The sequence below is a fragment of the Maniola jurtina genome, chromosome 11 (assembly GCF_905333055.1).
Source record: "Maniola jurtina chromosome 11, ilManJurt1.1, whole genome shotgun sequence".
In the NCBI taxonomy this organism is placed as follows: domain Eukaryota; kingdom Metazoa; phylum Arthropoda; class Insecta; order Lepidoptera; family Nymphalidae; genus Maniola; species Maniola jurtina.
Window position 1 is genome coordinate 677,692 of NC_060039.1, and position 16,111 is coordinate 693,802.

At 37.5% G+C, this 16,111-nt stretch overlaps 4 protein-coding genes across 4 annotated transcripts; 2 read left to right on the forward strand and 2 right to left on the reverse strand.

Moving 5' to 3' along the window:
• Window positions 1-37: 37 nt before the first annotated feature.
• Window positions 38-3,861, reverse strand: LOC123869903 (pre-mRNA-splicing factor SPF27). The gene is made up of 5 exons (XM_045912988.1): window positions 3,624-3,861; window positions 3,167-3,330; window positions 2,271-2,483; window positions 750-903; window positions 38-241 (listed from the first exon to the last, which is right to left on the reverse strand). The coding sequence occupies exons 1-5, from the start codon at window positions 3,696-3,698 to the stop codon at window positions 107-109; spliced, it is 741 nt and encodes a 246-aa protein (XP_045768944.1). The 5' UTR covers window positions 3,699-3,861; the 3' UTR covers window positions 38-106.
• A 784-nt stretch (window positions 3,862-4,645) lies between these two features.
• LOC123869906 (WASH complex subunit 3) lies at window positions 4,646-6,068 on the forward strand. The gene is made up of 3 exons (XM_045912993.1): window positions 4,646-4,840; window positions 4,914-5,078; window positions 5,597-6,068. The coding sequence occupies exons 1-3, from the start codon at window positions 4,790-4,792 to the stop codon at window positions 5,876-5,878; spliced, it is 498 nt and encodes a 165-aa protein (XP_045768949.1). The 5' UTR covers window positions 4,646-4,789; the 3' UTR covers window positions 5,879-6,068.
• A 347-nt stretch (window positions 6,069-6,415) lies between these two features.
• Window positions 6,416-7,343, reverse strand: LOC123869907 (60S ribosomal protein L44). The gene is made up of 3 exons (XM_045912994.1): window positions 7,245-7,343; window positions 6,931-7,104; window positions 6,416-6,580 (listed from the first exon to the last, which is right to left on the reverse strand). Exons 1-3 carry the CDS (start codon window positions 7,245-7,247, stop codon window positions 6,443-6,445), a joined length of 315 nt encoding a protein of 104 aa, XP_045768950.1. The 5' UTR covers window positions 7,248-7,343; the 3' UTR covers window positions 6,416-6,442.
• A 375-nt stretch (window positions 7,344-7,718) lies between these two features.
• LOC123869898 (chromatin assembly factor 1 subunit B) lies at window positions 7,719-15,577 on the forward strand. The gene is made up of 8 exons (XM_045912984.1): window positions 7,719-7,953; window positions 8,546-8,773; window positions 9,220-9,428; window positions 9,771-9,949; window positions 12,178-12,268; window positions 12,981-13,184; window positions 14,205-14,341; window positions 14,463-15,577. The coding sequence occupies exons 1-8, from the start codon at window positions 7,825-7,827 to the stop codon at window positions 15,224-15,226; spliced, it is 1,941 nt and encodes a 646-aa protein (XP_045768940.1). The 5' UTR covers window positions 7,719-7,824; the 3' UTR covers window positions 15,227-15,577.
• Window positions 15,578-16,111: the final 534 nt, after the last annotated feature.

The window sequence follows — 16,111 nt, forward strand, 5'->3', positions numbered from 1 at the left end:
TGTAGCTGTTCTGGCTTTAAAGAATAAAACACAGCAGTATTCTTAACATTAATTATTATTTATTTATTATTAAATATTCTAGGTAAACGTATTATTTTTCATTTATTTAATCAGCGAACATGTCCTCAATTTTCTTTTGTACTTCTTTCTCAGTGTCAGAGTTGAGCTTGTCCGGCAGATTCTTGACAGCTTCGATGTCCATGTCGGGAGTCTCGTCGTCTGCTATCGCTTGTCCTTTGGCCTGCAAAATATATTTCTTTCTTATTCACTATCAGTGCCATTTTTAAAAACCAGCCAAGTGCGAGTCAGACTCACGCACCAAGGGGTCCGTATTCAGTTATTTTTTCCGACATTTTTCACGATAAATCAAAAACTATTATGCATAAAATAATAACTGTTTTAGAATGTACAGGTAAAGCCCTTTCATATGATACCACTCTTGGTATAGTTGCCTTACTCTGAAAATTAAAAATACTAGTTATTTTAGTCATGAATACATTTTAATTTTAATTTTGTGATGCGACTACAAATTCACGTTTTTCAGATTTTTTCCTTTACTTGTGCTATAAGACCTACATACCTGCCTTTCATGATTCTAGGTCAACGAGGAGTAGGTACCCTATAGGTTTTCTTAACAGACACGACAGACGGACAGACAACAAAGTGTATAAGTGTTCTGTTTTTCCTTTTGAGGTACAGAACCCTAAAAAGGCAAAAAATGCGGCTACGGAACCGTCAGAACGACGTACCTTCTCGAGCTGTATCTCGAGCTGCATGATGGCGCGCTCCAGGCGGTAGTTGTCGGACACGAGCTGTGCCCAGCGTCGCCGCAACGCGCGCAGCCGCGCGCCGCTCGCTGTCTGCGACCGCTTGCGCTCCCAGTTCACTGCCGCTATTTGTTTTCTGTAAACAAAGTGTTAGATAATGTCAGTGATATCATAGCAAGTTCAGATTTGAACTGTTGTGTATGAGACTGATGTACCAAAAAAATGGGCCTCGTAGATTGATACCCGTGGGGGTTATGAGGACTTACAGAATATGTTTAAAACTCCAATGTGTTAACCCTACAAACAGCTGATTGCGAAAATTAACTCGTAAAAAACTCCAAAAACGTTTGTCCAATAGCAGAAACAAGAAAGAATCCATTGCACAACTATTGGGTAATATCATTTGTCATGTTATATTATGATTCAATCGAATTCTTTGAATAATAGTATTTGATATCAATTGAACAATCGAAAAAACAATTGATTATTTCGATTGTTCAATTGTTACTGAGAGCGCGGTTCTGGCATGAACTAAGGGCAGGAATGAATCGACAATTGTAAATTAAAAATTTATAACACCCCCGACAAGTGAAGGTTACAGTAACTAGAAAAGAGCTGATAACTTTCAAATGGCTGAACCGATTTTCTTGGATTATAGCTAAGAACACTGTCGATCAAGCCACCTTTCTAATAAAAAAAAACTAAATTAAAATCGGTTCATTAGTTTAGGAGCTATGATGCCACAGACAGATACACAGATACACACATCAAACTTATAACACCCTTCTTTTTGGGTCGGGGGTTAAAAATCAAGTGCAATTGAGCAATCGATTTCGATTTATTTGTTTCAAACTGTGCGCTTTGCATCTGTAATAGTTTTAAAAAAACAATCCAATTCAAAATTCAAAATATTTTTATTCAATTAGACTTTTACAAGGACTTTTGAATCGTCAAGAGCATCTACCACTGGTTCGGAATGCCTTCTTATTTTGTATAATTTCCTACTGAGAACAACCAGCAAGAAACTCGGCGGTAGCTCTTTTCAAAGATTTGATATACAATATTATGCCATGTATACAAGTAATTAAAGTCCCGCGCATTGCTGGGGCGAGCTGCAGGTCAAATCCACGCTCTTTTATCATTTACATAATCTTAAGTATAATATATCTTAAATCTTCGATAGTATAATATGCTTTTCTCAGGAGCATAGTTTTAATAGATTTTTTAAACTTGTGTAAAGGCAAGTCCAAAATTGATTGCGGAATTTCGTTATAAACCCATTCCCACAAATGACTTTTGGATCTTCCTGAGGCGGAGCGTAGGAGTCGCAAGCCTGTTACGGTGTCTAGTCAGCCTGTTAAATGTAGATCGCAATAAATTGAACAATTGATGAAGAGGAATAAATTGACAGTTGATTGTAAAATTGATTGATTCATTCAATTGTATTTTGCCCATCGCTAAAATGAACTGCCGTTGTTATTTAAACCTCACAGCAAATCTTACCTTAACTGTGTGTGTATATTTTGCGAAGAGGTGACCAGCGCTTGTAGGATGTTCAAGTAGGACCTCCACGCTTCTGTGCTGTATTGCAGTTGTAGCTCCAGATTCAAGACCCTGGTAGCTTGGTGTGAGAGCTGAGCGTGGGAGTTGTCCACCGCCTCCGCCCACGCCGTGGGCTCGCCCAGGCGTCCTGCCGGTGGCGGGGGCAGTTCGTACCTTAAATATTATAAAACAATTATCACCACTACATCATTGTTTGAATTTCGAAGTGTACAATAGAACCCAATTTGAATGTCTTTGACTTTTGACTTTGAATAAAAATCGGTCAAGTGCGGGTCGGACTCACACACGAAGAGTTCCGTACCATCGTAAAAGAATTACCTTTTTAATTTCTGTATTCATTTTCGGCCATTTTGAAATTTTTATTACTGGTTGTTATCGCGTCAATAAGAAATATGTAGTAAATTCTGTAAATATTTCAACTCTCTACCTGTTATGGTTTACAAGATAGACACTGACAGACAGACGGACGGACGGGCAGCGAACGCTTAGTAGGTTATTGAGGTCTAACCTATCAGGGTTTTTGGGATATAAATATGCTGTCTGACTACTGCTGGACCTGATACTTCATTTTACAAACAAAAGCTTTAAAATGAAGTTTTTTGGAATTAAAGTTTAATTTAATTTTTCAACAATGTTTTTCTTAGTTAGTAAAGGCGTCTTTTCCATTTGTAAACACAGATATCAAAAACTCAAAAACTAGAGCATAATATCAAAAAATTCTAATTATAATATATTTGAACCTAGGATACCATTGTGTAGTCAGTAACTGTAAGAAAATTCTCATCAACAGACAAAAATTATAATTTTCTCATCAATAAGCTAATATATAAAATCACCTTTTCATAGACAGTGGTTCCATGGGCAGTCGTTGCTGTACTCGTTCCATTTCTCGCTGGACAGCTGTAGTCTCAAAGGCTGTGCTTGGTTCAGGTCCTGCATTTTCTAAATAATTTTTTGTTGGTCTGTATCTTCTGCATTCTTCTTCCACCATAGCCAATGCCTATGAAAAAAAATTTAAAAAAATTATAAGTCTTATAAATTGAACTATCTATGGGTCTCATAATGAGAAACTAACCTACTGATATATATATATGGATTAAACCATTGCAGCGGTTTCTAATCTAGACCCAGCATGCTGTCTTGCACTCAAGAAACTAGAGATTTTGAATAAAGGTTTTATCAAGGTAGACTTCATGTATTTAGAAAAGCCTCACGAGAGGGCCGTCGGCAGTCAGCTAGTTATTTACTGAAAATAATCAAAATGATTGTAACACATGAAGAATAAATTCTTACCGCTTCTCTAACTCCTGGATCATCATATCCTTGGTCAATATATGGCAGTGCATCCACTACTACCTCTCCAGCCATTTTTAATGTATAACTTCGTAGAATGCACAGTAAAATTTATTGAATTTTTCTCGAATTCCAAAGATCAGGGTATATTGGATTGCGATTGTAATAATGATTGATATTTGATGCAGTTTTCGCGCAAACGAAACTCACCAACCAGAAATATAACCAAAAACCACAGACTAATAACATATAAGATAAGAACCACTGATCAGCGATGTGACATTGACATTTTTCTTGACATTTTTTTTAATTAACTGGTTTTACGGTTCTGGGTTCTAGCTCTTTTAAGCCTGATTTTTCTTGACAGAATGACACCACACCACAGACCAATAACATTTAGGTTGATACCACAGAACAATGCTAGTTTTGTAACTGGTTTTACGGCTCTGGACAGATCAATGCTAATAAATTTTGTGCTAATAACTCTCCGTATTACTAGTCTGTGCTAATACATACACACCATAGAGATACACACCTTAGACTATACATATGGTGGATACCAAAGACCTTACACAAGTGTAAGGTCTTTAGATAGTAGGTACCTACTGATATTTTTGTCACCACAGACGAAAAGTTAGTTTATATTCAAGTTGGCCAATATGAAAACTCTAATTTTTTCATTTTTTCGTAAACACTTTTTATTGTAATCTACTGTTTTCGGATTTTTTCCTTTACTTGTGCTATAAGAGTAAAATCTACCTAATTACCCATGATTTTAGGTTAACGGGAAGTACCCTATACTAGGTTTTCTTGACAGATAGACAATAAAGTGACCCTATAGTATTTAAAGCTATATGGGTTCCGTTTCTCCTTGATGATACCGACGGAACCCTAAAAAAGGCAAACTTATTACTTAATCAAAAGGCAAAGACTATACGTAACTACTACGTTCAAGAGCTACAATCTAGAGCTACAAAGGAATTGGGGAAAAAGTTTAAAACAAGTGATTACATACTCTTTGGTTTAAAAAGAACGAGTTATTCATCTGTAATCTGTGTTCAATAAACAAAAAATATGTTTTTCATATTACTTTGTAATTTCTGAAGAAATAACTTTGTCAATCTCAATTTATATTTTATTTATATTTAAATATATATCACTTAACAATGCAAGATCCCATTGCAAACCGTGAAATTGCTAATATAGATATGTCGAAGGTAAACTACTTACATTTTATGTTGTGTACAATATAAACAGCTATTATTTTTATTTAAAAAAATAAATTTCCAGATAGCTGCATTACAACAGAAGCGTACATTGGCCTTCGTGAATCATTTTGTGGTCACCACAGTCCAGTTCCTGAATAATTTTGCAAAGAAATGTGAACAGAAACTTATGCACTTTGAAAGGAAATTGGAGAAAATTAATGCAGCTATGGTTTTATTAGAGGCCAGAGTAAGTATTTTCAATGACCTATAAGTACTTAGCTTCTGAAGGAAATGTTAGAAGTTGCATTAACTATGCAGGAATACATCATAATCATCTTCCCATCATCGGCTGACTACAGTGCCTGGGTCACCTTTCAGAATGAGAAGGGTTTGGCCATAGACCATCACGCTCGCCAAATGTGGATTGATTCACTTACCTTTGAGATTATAGAAAACTCAAGCAGGTTTCCTCACGATTTTTTCTTCACCATTGAAGCAAGTCATATTTAATTTATGCACGAAATCAAACCACCCAACCTTCAGAGTTAGAAGCGGATGTCTTAACCTGTAACACTTACACTGTTCTAAATCTATAAAATTACCTTAAGCTTCGTTAAGCTGATGTTTGACTATTTATTCAATGTTAATAAGAAAAGTGTGACATGACAAACAACTTATATAGCTCTTGAGATGCAATATTTCACCATTTAAGTACTCTTTGTAATAAAAACAAGATAAAAACTAAGAAATTAATAATCATTGCAGTTATCTTCAATACCAGAAGTAAATACACCTCAAAAAGATCCGAAGCCAGAAGACAAAAATGACTCAAACTCAAATGAACAAGATAAAGATAACAAGGCCACAGAACCAAACGAAGAGCTTGTACCTCAACTTGAAACTGCTATTGGACCTACTGCTGCAAAACCCGAATATGAAAGGTTCATAAAAATGGTGCAAGTGGGAGTACCCATAGATGCAGTAAAATTAAAGATTTCATTAGAGGGATTGGATCCTAGTGAATTTGACAATATTATGCGAAAATAAAAATAATTTATGTATTTACATATTATAACCAAGCTTTGCCTCAAAATTATACAAATTACAAATAGTTATTTGAATATATTTTTGCAGTGGAAAAATGTTTCAAAAACAAGTTGATCAAAGTACAATGCTAATGCTGTTAAATATTGTAATATAATACAACTATTTTTGTTAATAAAATGTGTATGGCAGTGTATTTTCTTTGATTTCTAGTTATTGCAAAAAAAAAATCTTACAAAAATTATATTAGCTAGACCAAAATATAAATTGAGACACCTTTAATCAGAAATCTCATGAGTTAAAATATCTTTGGCTACTCTACTATTAACCTACATTGATCATAATAAAACATGAAAGGCATAAATTTTACTATTCTATTTATAGTATAATATTGAGCACAGTGGTGCAGTTGATTACAGGCTCATCAGTGCATTATATAGCCATCAAATGTCAGTACTCCTAAAGTCTTTTCAAGACTTTCAAGATTCATACTGCAAATCAGTCTGATAAGGAATTTAAGGCTTTGAAAGAAAGATGTAATTTTTGTAAACTTATTTATTAGGCAGCCTAGAACTGAATCATTTGTCCCTTCCTCTTCTTGTCTCCGCCCAGCTCAAAGTGTTTGCAGCGCTTCAGTGCCACCTGGGACCTCACCTTACAGTCTGCACACTCCAAACGAAGCACAATTTTCTTAGTGGTTTTTGCCTGAAGAAGAAAATTATTTGTTTTACCAAACGTTAACTTTAAAAATCCAAATCTACCAGTTCTGTTGCTCCCAAGAATTTGGTAATTATTCATATTAAGCATCATTTCATAACTGGACTATACCTAAATCCTTCTCATTTTGAGTGGAGTCGTGTATAATAGTGATTTGGGATGGGTTGATCATCATGATTATGATGATCATTATTTCACATCTTACTACTGGCCATTATTAATGAAAACAAATGATAAGTGATACGAAATTAGGAACTTGAATTTCTTTAAAACTATACTAGTTAAATTCTACTTGAAATCTAAATCCGATAAGTTTGTAGGTTATGTTATTGACATACCTTTTTCTTGAAGATGGGTTTGGACTGGCCACCATATCCTTGTTGTTTACGGTCATAACGTCTTCTACCCTGCGCAGCGTGCCTCTCCTTGGACTTTTTGTACTGTGAGACTTTGTGTACTTTGTGGCACTTGCATTTTTTGCAGTACGTCCTGCGCTGTTTTGGTACGTTCACCTGAAATACATAACGACCAGAAATAAAATATGCCCGGCACTTTCAAATTAAAAAAACATTTATAATATTTCACTGATAAATTCACTAATATCTTTCGAATTATTCGTGATTTTACTGGATTTCTTTAGAAATAAACACACCATTTTCGCTTTGTCCAATTTAGACCAGCTAAACGTCAAGTTGAAAGAAAGAACATTCAAAATTCTCAAACGTCAAGTGATTGACATTTATCATATCTGTCTATATTGTCAATGGAAAAAAACACTGAACTTCATCAATACAAGTACGCTGGACTTGCTATTGCTTTTGTACCAAACATCGTATCTGGCGTATCTGTAAAGGTATGTCCATATTATGTGTAGTGTAAAAAAACATGATTCATGGTTTTATTCTTATTTTCATTCCAAATTCCAATCAATCATAATTCATATTCCATTACGAGAAGCTTTATTTTCTTGGTAGTCACTGTAACTAAATATTCTACAGAAAAACATGAGAAAAAATATGGTAGATGGGTTTAAAAAGCTGGAACCCACAGCCGTACTGGCAGTAAGAATTAAAAAAACAACTTTACGCGGCAAAACCATACAAAAGGGACAATTTCATGTTTTTTATTTACTTAATACTTTGTGGTAAAGAAAGTTGAAGATCAACAATTACCTATCTCAATAGTTTGAAAACAGTTAAATAAGTGTGAGAGTGCGTGATAAAGATATCAAAATGAAATTAGCAATACCCGAAATATCTTGGCACAATAGAGATCCCGTTCTCAGTGTAGACTTTCAGCCGAAATCGGAACCCAACGATCCGCTTCGTCTTGCCACTGGAGGCACCGATTCCCACGTATTAGTAAGTAGTTTTACTTTACCCTACCCATATTATGTACCTACCGTACAAATATTAAGTCAGGGTCATTAAATTCCAGATCTATTTTGTAGTTTCTAACCTCTGGACTCTCATTTTATTTTACTTAGTAATATAACAGATATATTTAGTTTCTTTAGATCTTTATAATCAAAGGCTAATCCAGGTTTTGAAAACAATAAAAAAAGTGAATAGTTAATACCTACATTAAAAGATAGAATTAGACACCATAAGTACTGTTATTATAAATGCAAGGTATAAGTTTGTTCAACTGTTACCTTTTCGCGGCTCAACAACTAGATTTAGACGAAAATTGGCACAGAGGTAGCTCATACCCGAAAATGAGTATGGCAAGTATACTTTGGTTTTCCACATTAAAATGATTTTGTATCCAATATAAATAAAAAAACTCCTATAACAGGGTTTTTAAATAACTTAAATTTATATGTACATATTCACAGGCATCGTCTAGTTGTCTACACATTATTATATTAAAAATTAGTATAATGAATATGGATTATAGGAGAAATTAGTATAGTAAATATAAATGTTTATTTAGATGTCAGTGTTTGTGTAGATATGGTACATTTCAACCAAAGACTCGGGGTCTGTAAACTTGGAAATAGCAGCAGATCTCACAAAGCATCAGAAGGCAGTAAATGTGGTGCGGTGGTCACCCAACGGTCAATACCTGGCATCTGGTGATGATGAATCAATCATATTTGTGTGGAAACAGAAAATAGAGGAACCAGCACCTCCCTCGGATGGTGAGGAACAGTATAAGGAGACTTGGGTTGTTCATAAGGTCAGTATTTGTTACTTATTATTTGTCAGTATTTATATTCAGACAACAAGTGGTCCATAATATGACATGTTAGCAACTATCCTAACAAACTTATTCTATGTTTGTTAATATAATTAATATAGGTTTAAACTAAAGCAGATATCTAGTGCACTTTGAATGTGCTACGCTGTCCGTCTGGTATCTCATTCAGAATAATATTAATAAATCACTTATGGTAAACATTCAATTCCTTACTAGTTATTTTCAGTAGATGCTGCATTCTGAATCAGTAATAGATTTAATATCAAAAATATCACCGTATATTATGTTTACTAAGTTAATTTGTTTTGGTCAAATTTATTTGTCTTACTAAAGAAATGCCAAACTTCAGTGGAAAGAGTTGTGGTATTATAAGTTAGGGGTTACAACTTTCATTATAATTCAGCACAGGATACATTGTGTTCCAGATTCTCAGAGGTCACATGGAAGACATCCTGGACCTCAGCTGGAATAGCTCCTCCACTCAGCTGGCGTCAGGCTCGGTGGATAACAAGCTGCTGGTGTGGGATGTGGCGCGCGGCCGCCACACGGCCATACTGACGGACCACAAAGGGTTCGTGCAAGGCGTGGCCTGGGACCCGCGGGGACAGCTAATCGCCACCGCTAGCACCGATAGGTATATTGCCACCTCTGTGTCCGATACCGCCATACTGACCGATTACTACGAACCATTATAATATTCTAAAATGTAGTAATACCCATACTATTTAATTCAGTATGATGCTTGCAAAGGATATCTAAAAAATATCCATTTAAATTTGAAGATTTGATAAGAGTAGCCTATGTGTTAATCTAGGACACTACTGGATTAACACATAGGCTACTTTTATCCTGGAAAATCAATGAGTTCCCACAGGATTATTAAAAAACCTATATCCACGCGAACGAAGTTGCGGGCATCAGCTAGTCTACAATGTAATGTTGATAAACTACAAAATAAGTTTAACAACGGTCGCAGGGTGTTCCGAACGTTCGACGTGGCCAGCAAGAAAGTTGTGTCGCGCAGCAGCAAGGCCGTGTTGCCGTTCCCGGCCGGTCACCCGCTCTGTTGCAGCAGCGTGCGGCTCTACCATGATGACACTCTGCAGACCTACTACCGGAGGCTGCACTTCAGCCCTGATGGACTGCTCATTGCTGGTGAGATTAGGTCCATTCTAGAAAACCTGCATCAATCATACTATCACAATTGTTGTGATTGGCTGAATTTATGTTGCAACAACGCATTGTAGCCAATAGTGAGCGAGTGACGTCAATCAGAAGTGAATTCAATTGACACAATGTAGCTGTCATTTTACCGTAATGGAGCCCTTGGTTTACTCCAAAGTGGTATTTCTTTTCTTTGATTCAGGCACAAGTTAGCCCTTGACTGCAATCTCACCTGGTGGTAAGGAAGTACTGATGCAGTCTAAGACGGAAGGGGGCGGGGCTAACTAGCTTTCTACTGGTGAAAGAATTTTCAAAATCGGTTCAGTTACAGTAGTACCAGATATTACTTCCTACAAACCCACTTGCAAACTTTACCTCAATAATATTAGTAGTATTATGATAATATAGTAGTATTATGACGAATAATGTTTTTTATCAATATGAAAGTATTAAAGTATTACCGTGTTGGTAATACTTTCCAAAAACTACGAAATTTGTTTGTTTGTCTGTCACTTCAATATGATAACTTTGGTCCTTATCTACCAATAGAAGTTTCAGTACTAGAGCGCAATGCGAATGACAGCTAGCGCCATCTAGGCCACCATCACACACTAATACATTTGATAGCTTATTACTGTTAACTATAGTAGTTTATAGTTACTAGAATCCAGAGAGTGATATGAATAAATTTGTAACAAGCCACCTTGAATTGAGTTAAAAACCTAACTTGTGTTTAAAATAATTTTATCTACTCTCATATCTTAAAATTCTGATTATGAAATTAAAATGTGTCACATTGGCTTACTATATTCACTATTTTACTTTCATATTTAAAAAAAATTATAAAGCTCTGTTTTGTTAGGAAAATAATGCTTTAAAATATTTTTTCAACTGTACAATTATTAATTTTAGCAAAGATTTAATTTTAACAATGATTATAATATATTCGTTACAATCTAATGAAATCATTTCAAGTACGTAATTTGAAAGTTTCACAAAATATTAAAGTTTTGCCCCGTTGGTAAAACTTTCCAAAAAATGGTAAATTTGTTTGTTTGTTTGTCAATTTAGATAGATAACTGTCCCTTATCTATCAATGAAAGTTTCAATGATATAACGCAATGCTAATCACAACTAGCGCCATCTAGGCAAACACCACGCACTTAATACTACAGCTTACTAGATACTACTTTCTATCTTTCTACTTTTTACTCTTGGGCGGTAAATTTTTCCTAGAATCTAATAGTAGGAATACATTTGAAATACACTACCTTGAATCGAATTTGACTTAATTTGCAATACGCCACCTCAAATTACCTTCGACTGAATTCGTATTATTTCATGTTCATACCTACAATGCGCCCAGCCATAATTTCACAAACGAAAGGAAGCCCATTAGACAAGAATCGATCAGGCCTCAAAAAAAATCCAAATCGGTCCAGGCGAGTACATCTTCGAGTAATCGGGGAACATACATAAAAAAAAGATTCTGACGAATTGAGAACCTCCTCCTTTTTGAAGTCCGTTAAAAAATGTTATGGGCACAGCCACCTGAAAATCGGCCAAGTGCTACTCGGCGTACTCGAATGAACTCGTGCATCACACTAATATTATAAAGGCGAAAGTTTGTATGTGTGTGTGTGTGTGTGTATGTTTGTTACGCCTTCACGCAAAAACTACTGGACGGATTTGGCTGAAATTCAGAATGGAGATAGATAATATCCTGGATTAGCACATAGGCTACTTTTTATCCCGGAAAACCAAAGAGTTCCCACGGGATTTCGAAAAACCTAAATCCACGCGGACGAAGTCGCGGGCGTCAGCTAGTGATCGATATAGTGCATTCCTATAAGGGAGATGTTTACAAAATATGACGCCCTGACCAAGATTTTGTAGTGTACTCGTACCTATCTAGTTCCACGTGGGCAAGCCATGGACCGAACTCTAGTAAAATAAACCTGTAAAATGTAAGTTTAATCGCTCACGAAAATGACAAGGTAAATGTGTGTTGATTTGCACATCGCAGTGTCACATTTAGCCTCACAACTACTAAACTGATTTTGATGAATCTTTTACAAGTTTAAAGGATATAAAATTAAATGCTGACCGTAAAAGTGTGACGTCACAAGTGTATAAAGGTTGTGGGCGTGCCTATCGTGCCCACAGCTCTCGATGATGTCGTGCCGCAGTGATATATAAGCGAATGTTGTGTGCCGCAGTGCCGGGCGGCAGCGTGGAGCCGGAGCAGGCCAAGGTGGACATGAAGCCCCTCAACGCGGTCTACATCTACACCCGATACTCCTTGAAAGTGTAAGTTTATCGTTTACATCCATCATTCAGCACCAACCCGTCGACGGCTCACTACTGAGAACGGGTCTAAAAGTCTAAAAACCCAATATCAAATAAAGAACATTTTAAAAGCATAGAGAAGGTAGATTGCCAATAGTAACTAATTATTATGGCAAGAGATTAAGTAGCTACTTAGCGTCTAAGATATTAAATAGTATAGAATGGTTAAGAAGAAACTAAAACAAGTTTTGATTAAGGACTCCTTCACTGACTAACTACAGTGAATTTAGTATTGGATAAAGAAGGCAGGTTATGTAAGTAGTTGATATTAGTAAAGTATTATAATATCCTAGTATTACCTATAGATAAGTTAAGGGCACGGTGCAATCTTAACGCTAACTGGCCTACAACTATTTCCATGTAAAATGACGCAACACCGCCCACAACAACAACAAACAACGCATCGTGTTGCTTCTCTCTTATGCGTTATGCCTGTAGTGAAAATGATGGAAAGAAGTTTCACTTCATGATCATATTTACTTACACCACCTACCTCTAATATCTATAGCTATGTCCTTTGCACCATTTTGGTTGCCTGGACGAGATCGCTAGGTAGCGATATGGCCACCAAATTGTACCTACTCGTACCTGCCTATATTTTGTTTTGTATGTGTTTTTTCTGTATAAATTTTGTGGTGTACAATAAAAGTATATTAATTCATTCATGTTTCAGGCCAGCGTGCGTGCTGCCGTGCGGCGCGGCGGCGCTAGTGACGCGTTGGTCGCCGCGCCGGTACGCGCTGCGCAGCGGGCCGCAGGCTGCCTTCCCGGTGCCGCACCGCATGGTGCTGGCCGTCGGCACCAAGCGCTCCCTGCTGCTGTACGACACGCAGCAACGCACGCCGCTCGCTGTCGTCACCAACATGCACTACACGAGGTACCCGCCAACCAACCCATTGCCGGCCCACTACTGAGTACAGGTCTCCTCTCAGAATGTGAAGGGTTTAGGCCATAGTCTGCCACGCTGGCCCAATGCGGATTGGCAGACCTCACACACATTTGAGAACATGAAGAACTCTCAGGTATGCAGGTTTCCTCACGATGTTTTCCTTCACCGTTAAAGTCAGTGATATTTAATTATTGCTTAAAACTCACATGACTGAAAAGTTAGTAGTGCGTGCCCGGGATCGAACCCCCGACACGCGATTGGTTGATCAGTCGGTGCGTGTGTACGCGATTGGTTGATACGTAGGCTTTCGCTTCCCGGATTCGCCAACTTTCTCCCACCACACCTCTTCAGGTCCAAGTATTTTACCGGGCACTATAGCTCCCATTGCCATGCCACCTATAGGTACCACATTCATGGGCATCTCTCATCGTCTACGCGCTCTTGGACAATAATGCCAGTGTGATAATGCTCAATGGGGTCCACTCAATGTCGGGTAGACAACATTGGTTCGGCAGTCATTGAAGTACGCTGAGAGCATTGTATGACCCTGTTATTCAAAATCCTTAAATGTTTACTTTTATCTTTTTGTGTTTTGTTTATTTTTGTGTTTGTTTAATATAATATTAAGAACTGTGAGTGACATAAACTACTTTTTATCCCAGAAAATAAAGAGATCCGTCAGGATTTCTAAATCTACTACTAATCTACTACCTACAATCCAGCGGGATGATTTGTCAAAAGCTCATTCGACATTTATTTTTAACTCATTGAAGGTTTTCTACGAAAAAGTCAATGAAACAACAATGTAGAGCCAACCAATGTCAAATGAGCTTGTTAGCCTATCATTCATCGTTGAACACTGAGCGAACCAGCATGCTGATGATTGTTATTTTATCAGGTTATTCCGTTTATTTCCCATAAAAACTCCTTCTAAGGAAAGATAAACTCGCGTTTCCGAATATTCCTTTAGAGTGGATAAATGTAGTAGTAACCCATCGTATCCCCCAGGCTCACAGACCTGACGTGGTCTCCGGACGGCCTGCTGCTGGTGGCGTCCAGTACGGATGGATTCTGCTCCGTGGTGTCCTTCGCCGCCGGAGAGCTTGGCGAGGTGTTACCTGAACAAGTCTCCGAGCCATGCCCAGGTAAAGATGACTATTCCTTTGATAAATTTTATGTTAGGATGCTATTCTAACCGTTCCCTGCGAAACATATAGACTAAATGTAATTAACTGCCTTTTATTAAAATCAAAATATTTTTCGCAGAACCAATGGAAGGTACTGAAGAACCACAAAACGAAAAGGAAACCCCAGACGAAGCAAAAGAAGCCAAACCCAAAACAGATACAAAACAGACGCACGACATATCTAAAATAGACTCGTTCATCAAATTCAAGACCCCTGGGGGAAAATCGCCTAAGAAACCAAAAATCGACAAGATACAGCAGAAAACGCCAGTGAAATACGACGTTTTGGTCGAGACAGCCATGCAGTCCTGGTCCGACAACTCCAGCAACGATATGATAAAACCCAAGGAAACAGAACCTATGGACGTTGACACACAAGACATAGTGGTGATCGAGGACAGTGAGGATATCAAACTGGTCTATGAAGAAACACAAACCAAAACTGATACACAATCACCGAAAGATGACGACGAGAAATGTCCTCAAAAGTACGAGACAGTATCAAAAGATAATAAAACTAATCCTGAATCAAATGACAAAGAAAGTGAAAAGGAAAGCAAATTCGATGCAAAGGAAAGTGAAAAGAAACCCAACACAGACGAAAGTAAAGTAGACGAATCGAAAGTCGTTGACAAAGAATTAAATAGATCCCCTAAAAAAAGAATGTCGCCCAAACAATGTGATACACCAAGTTCAAAGAATGAGAGCAGTTTCCTGAAGCAAGCCAAAGTGACGGACGTGAAGGAGCCGGCCGCGGCGCAGGCGGCGCCGAGCCCGAAGGCGCCTCGGAGAGTCAGCTTTGTGACGCTGTCGAGCCCTAAAAATGCTAAGAAAAAATGTTAAATAATAAAATGTGTGTGCAAATGAAACCCAGCTTTAATATCTTTGACATACGATTGAAATCGGTATTCTAGACTTTGTTCAGAAAAGTCAAATCCGCCGCGAGTGTTTTCGCCCATATTATGTTGTATTAGGGGAACTCCATTCCCTTCTAGCACTCGCTCTGAAGTTCGCGCTGTTAGACCCAAAACCTTGATTATCATAAAAATAAGTCCCGAAAGTTTGTTGAAGTTGCGTTACTTTTGTAAATTCCATTACTAGTTAGCATTCGACTGTAATCTCGGACGTAAGTGATGATGCAGTAGATGGAAGCGGGCTAACTTGGAAGCACACCGCACCGCAAGAGTCTGAACTAATAATCACACTAATATTATAAAGGAAAAAGTTTGTATGTGTGTGTGTGTGTATGTTTGTTACTCCTTCACGCAAAAACTACTGGACGGATTTGGCTCAAATTCAGAATGTAGATAGATCCTGGATTAGCACATAGGCTACTTTTTATCCCGGAAAATCAAAGTTCCCACGGGATTTCGAAAAACCTAAATCCACGCGGACGAAGTCGCGGGCGTCAGCTAGTAATAGATAAGACTAATATGTTTGTCGCAACATGAAGTGCCCTATATCCGTTATCGTGGTCATCTATGACCAATGACGTGCGATTTCTTACGCTAGTCAAACACGATCAAGTTTGCAACGGACTTGAAGCGGTCTCCAATAAATTTGACGGTGTATGGCTATCAGTTGACTGGACGCCGCCGCTTTAAGTCCGCTGCAAACTTGACGGTAAACTTGATCGTGTATGGCCAGCGTTTCTTCTCTGTTAGCTTGACTCCGTGAACAAGGCAAAGTGTTTGTAAAAAAAAAAAGCAAAGCGTTCTCTTGTAAAAC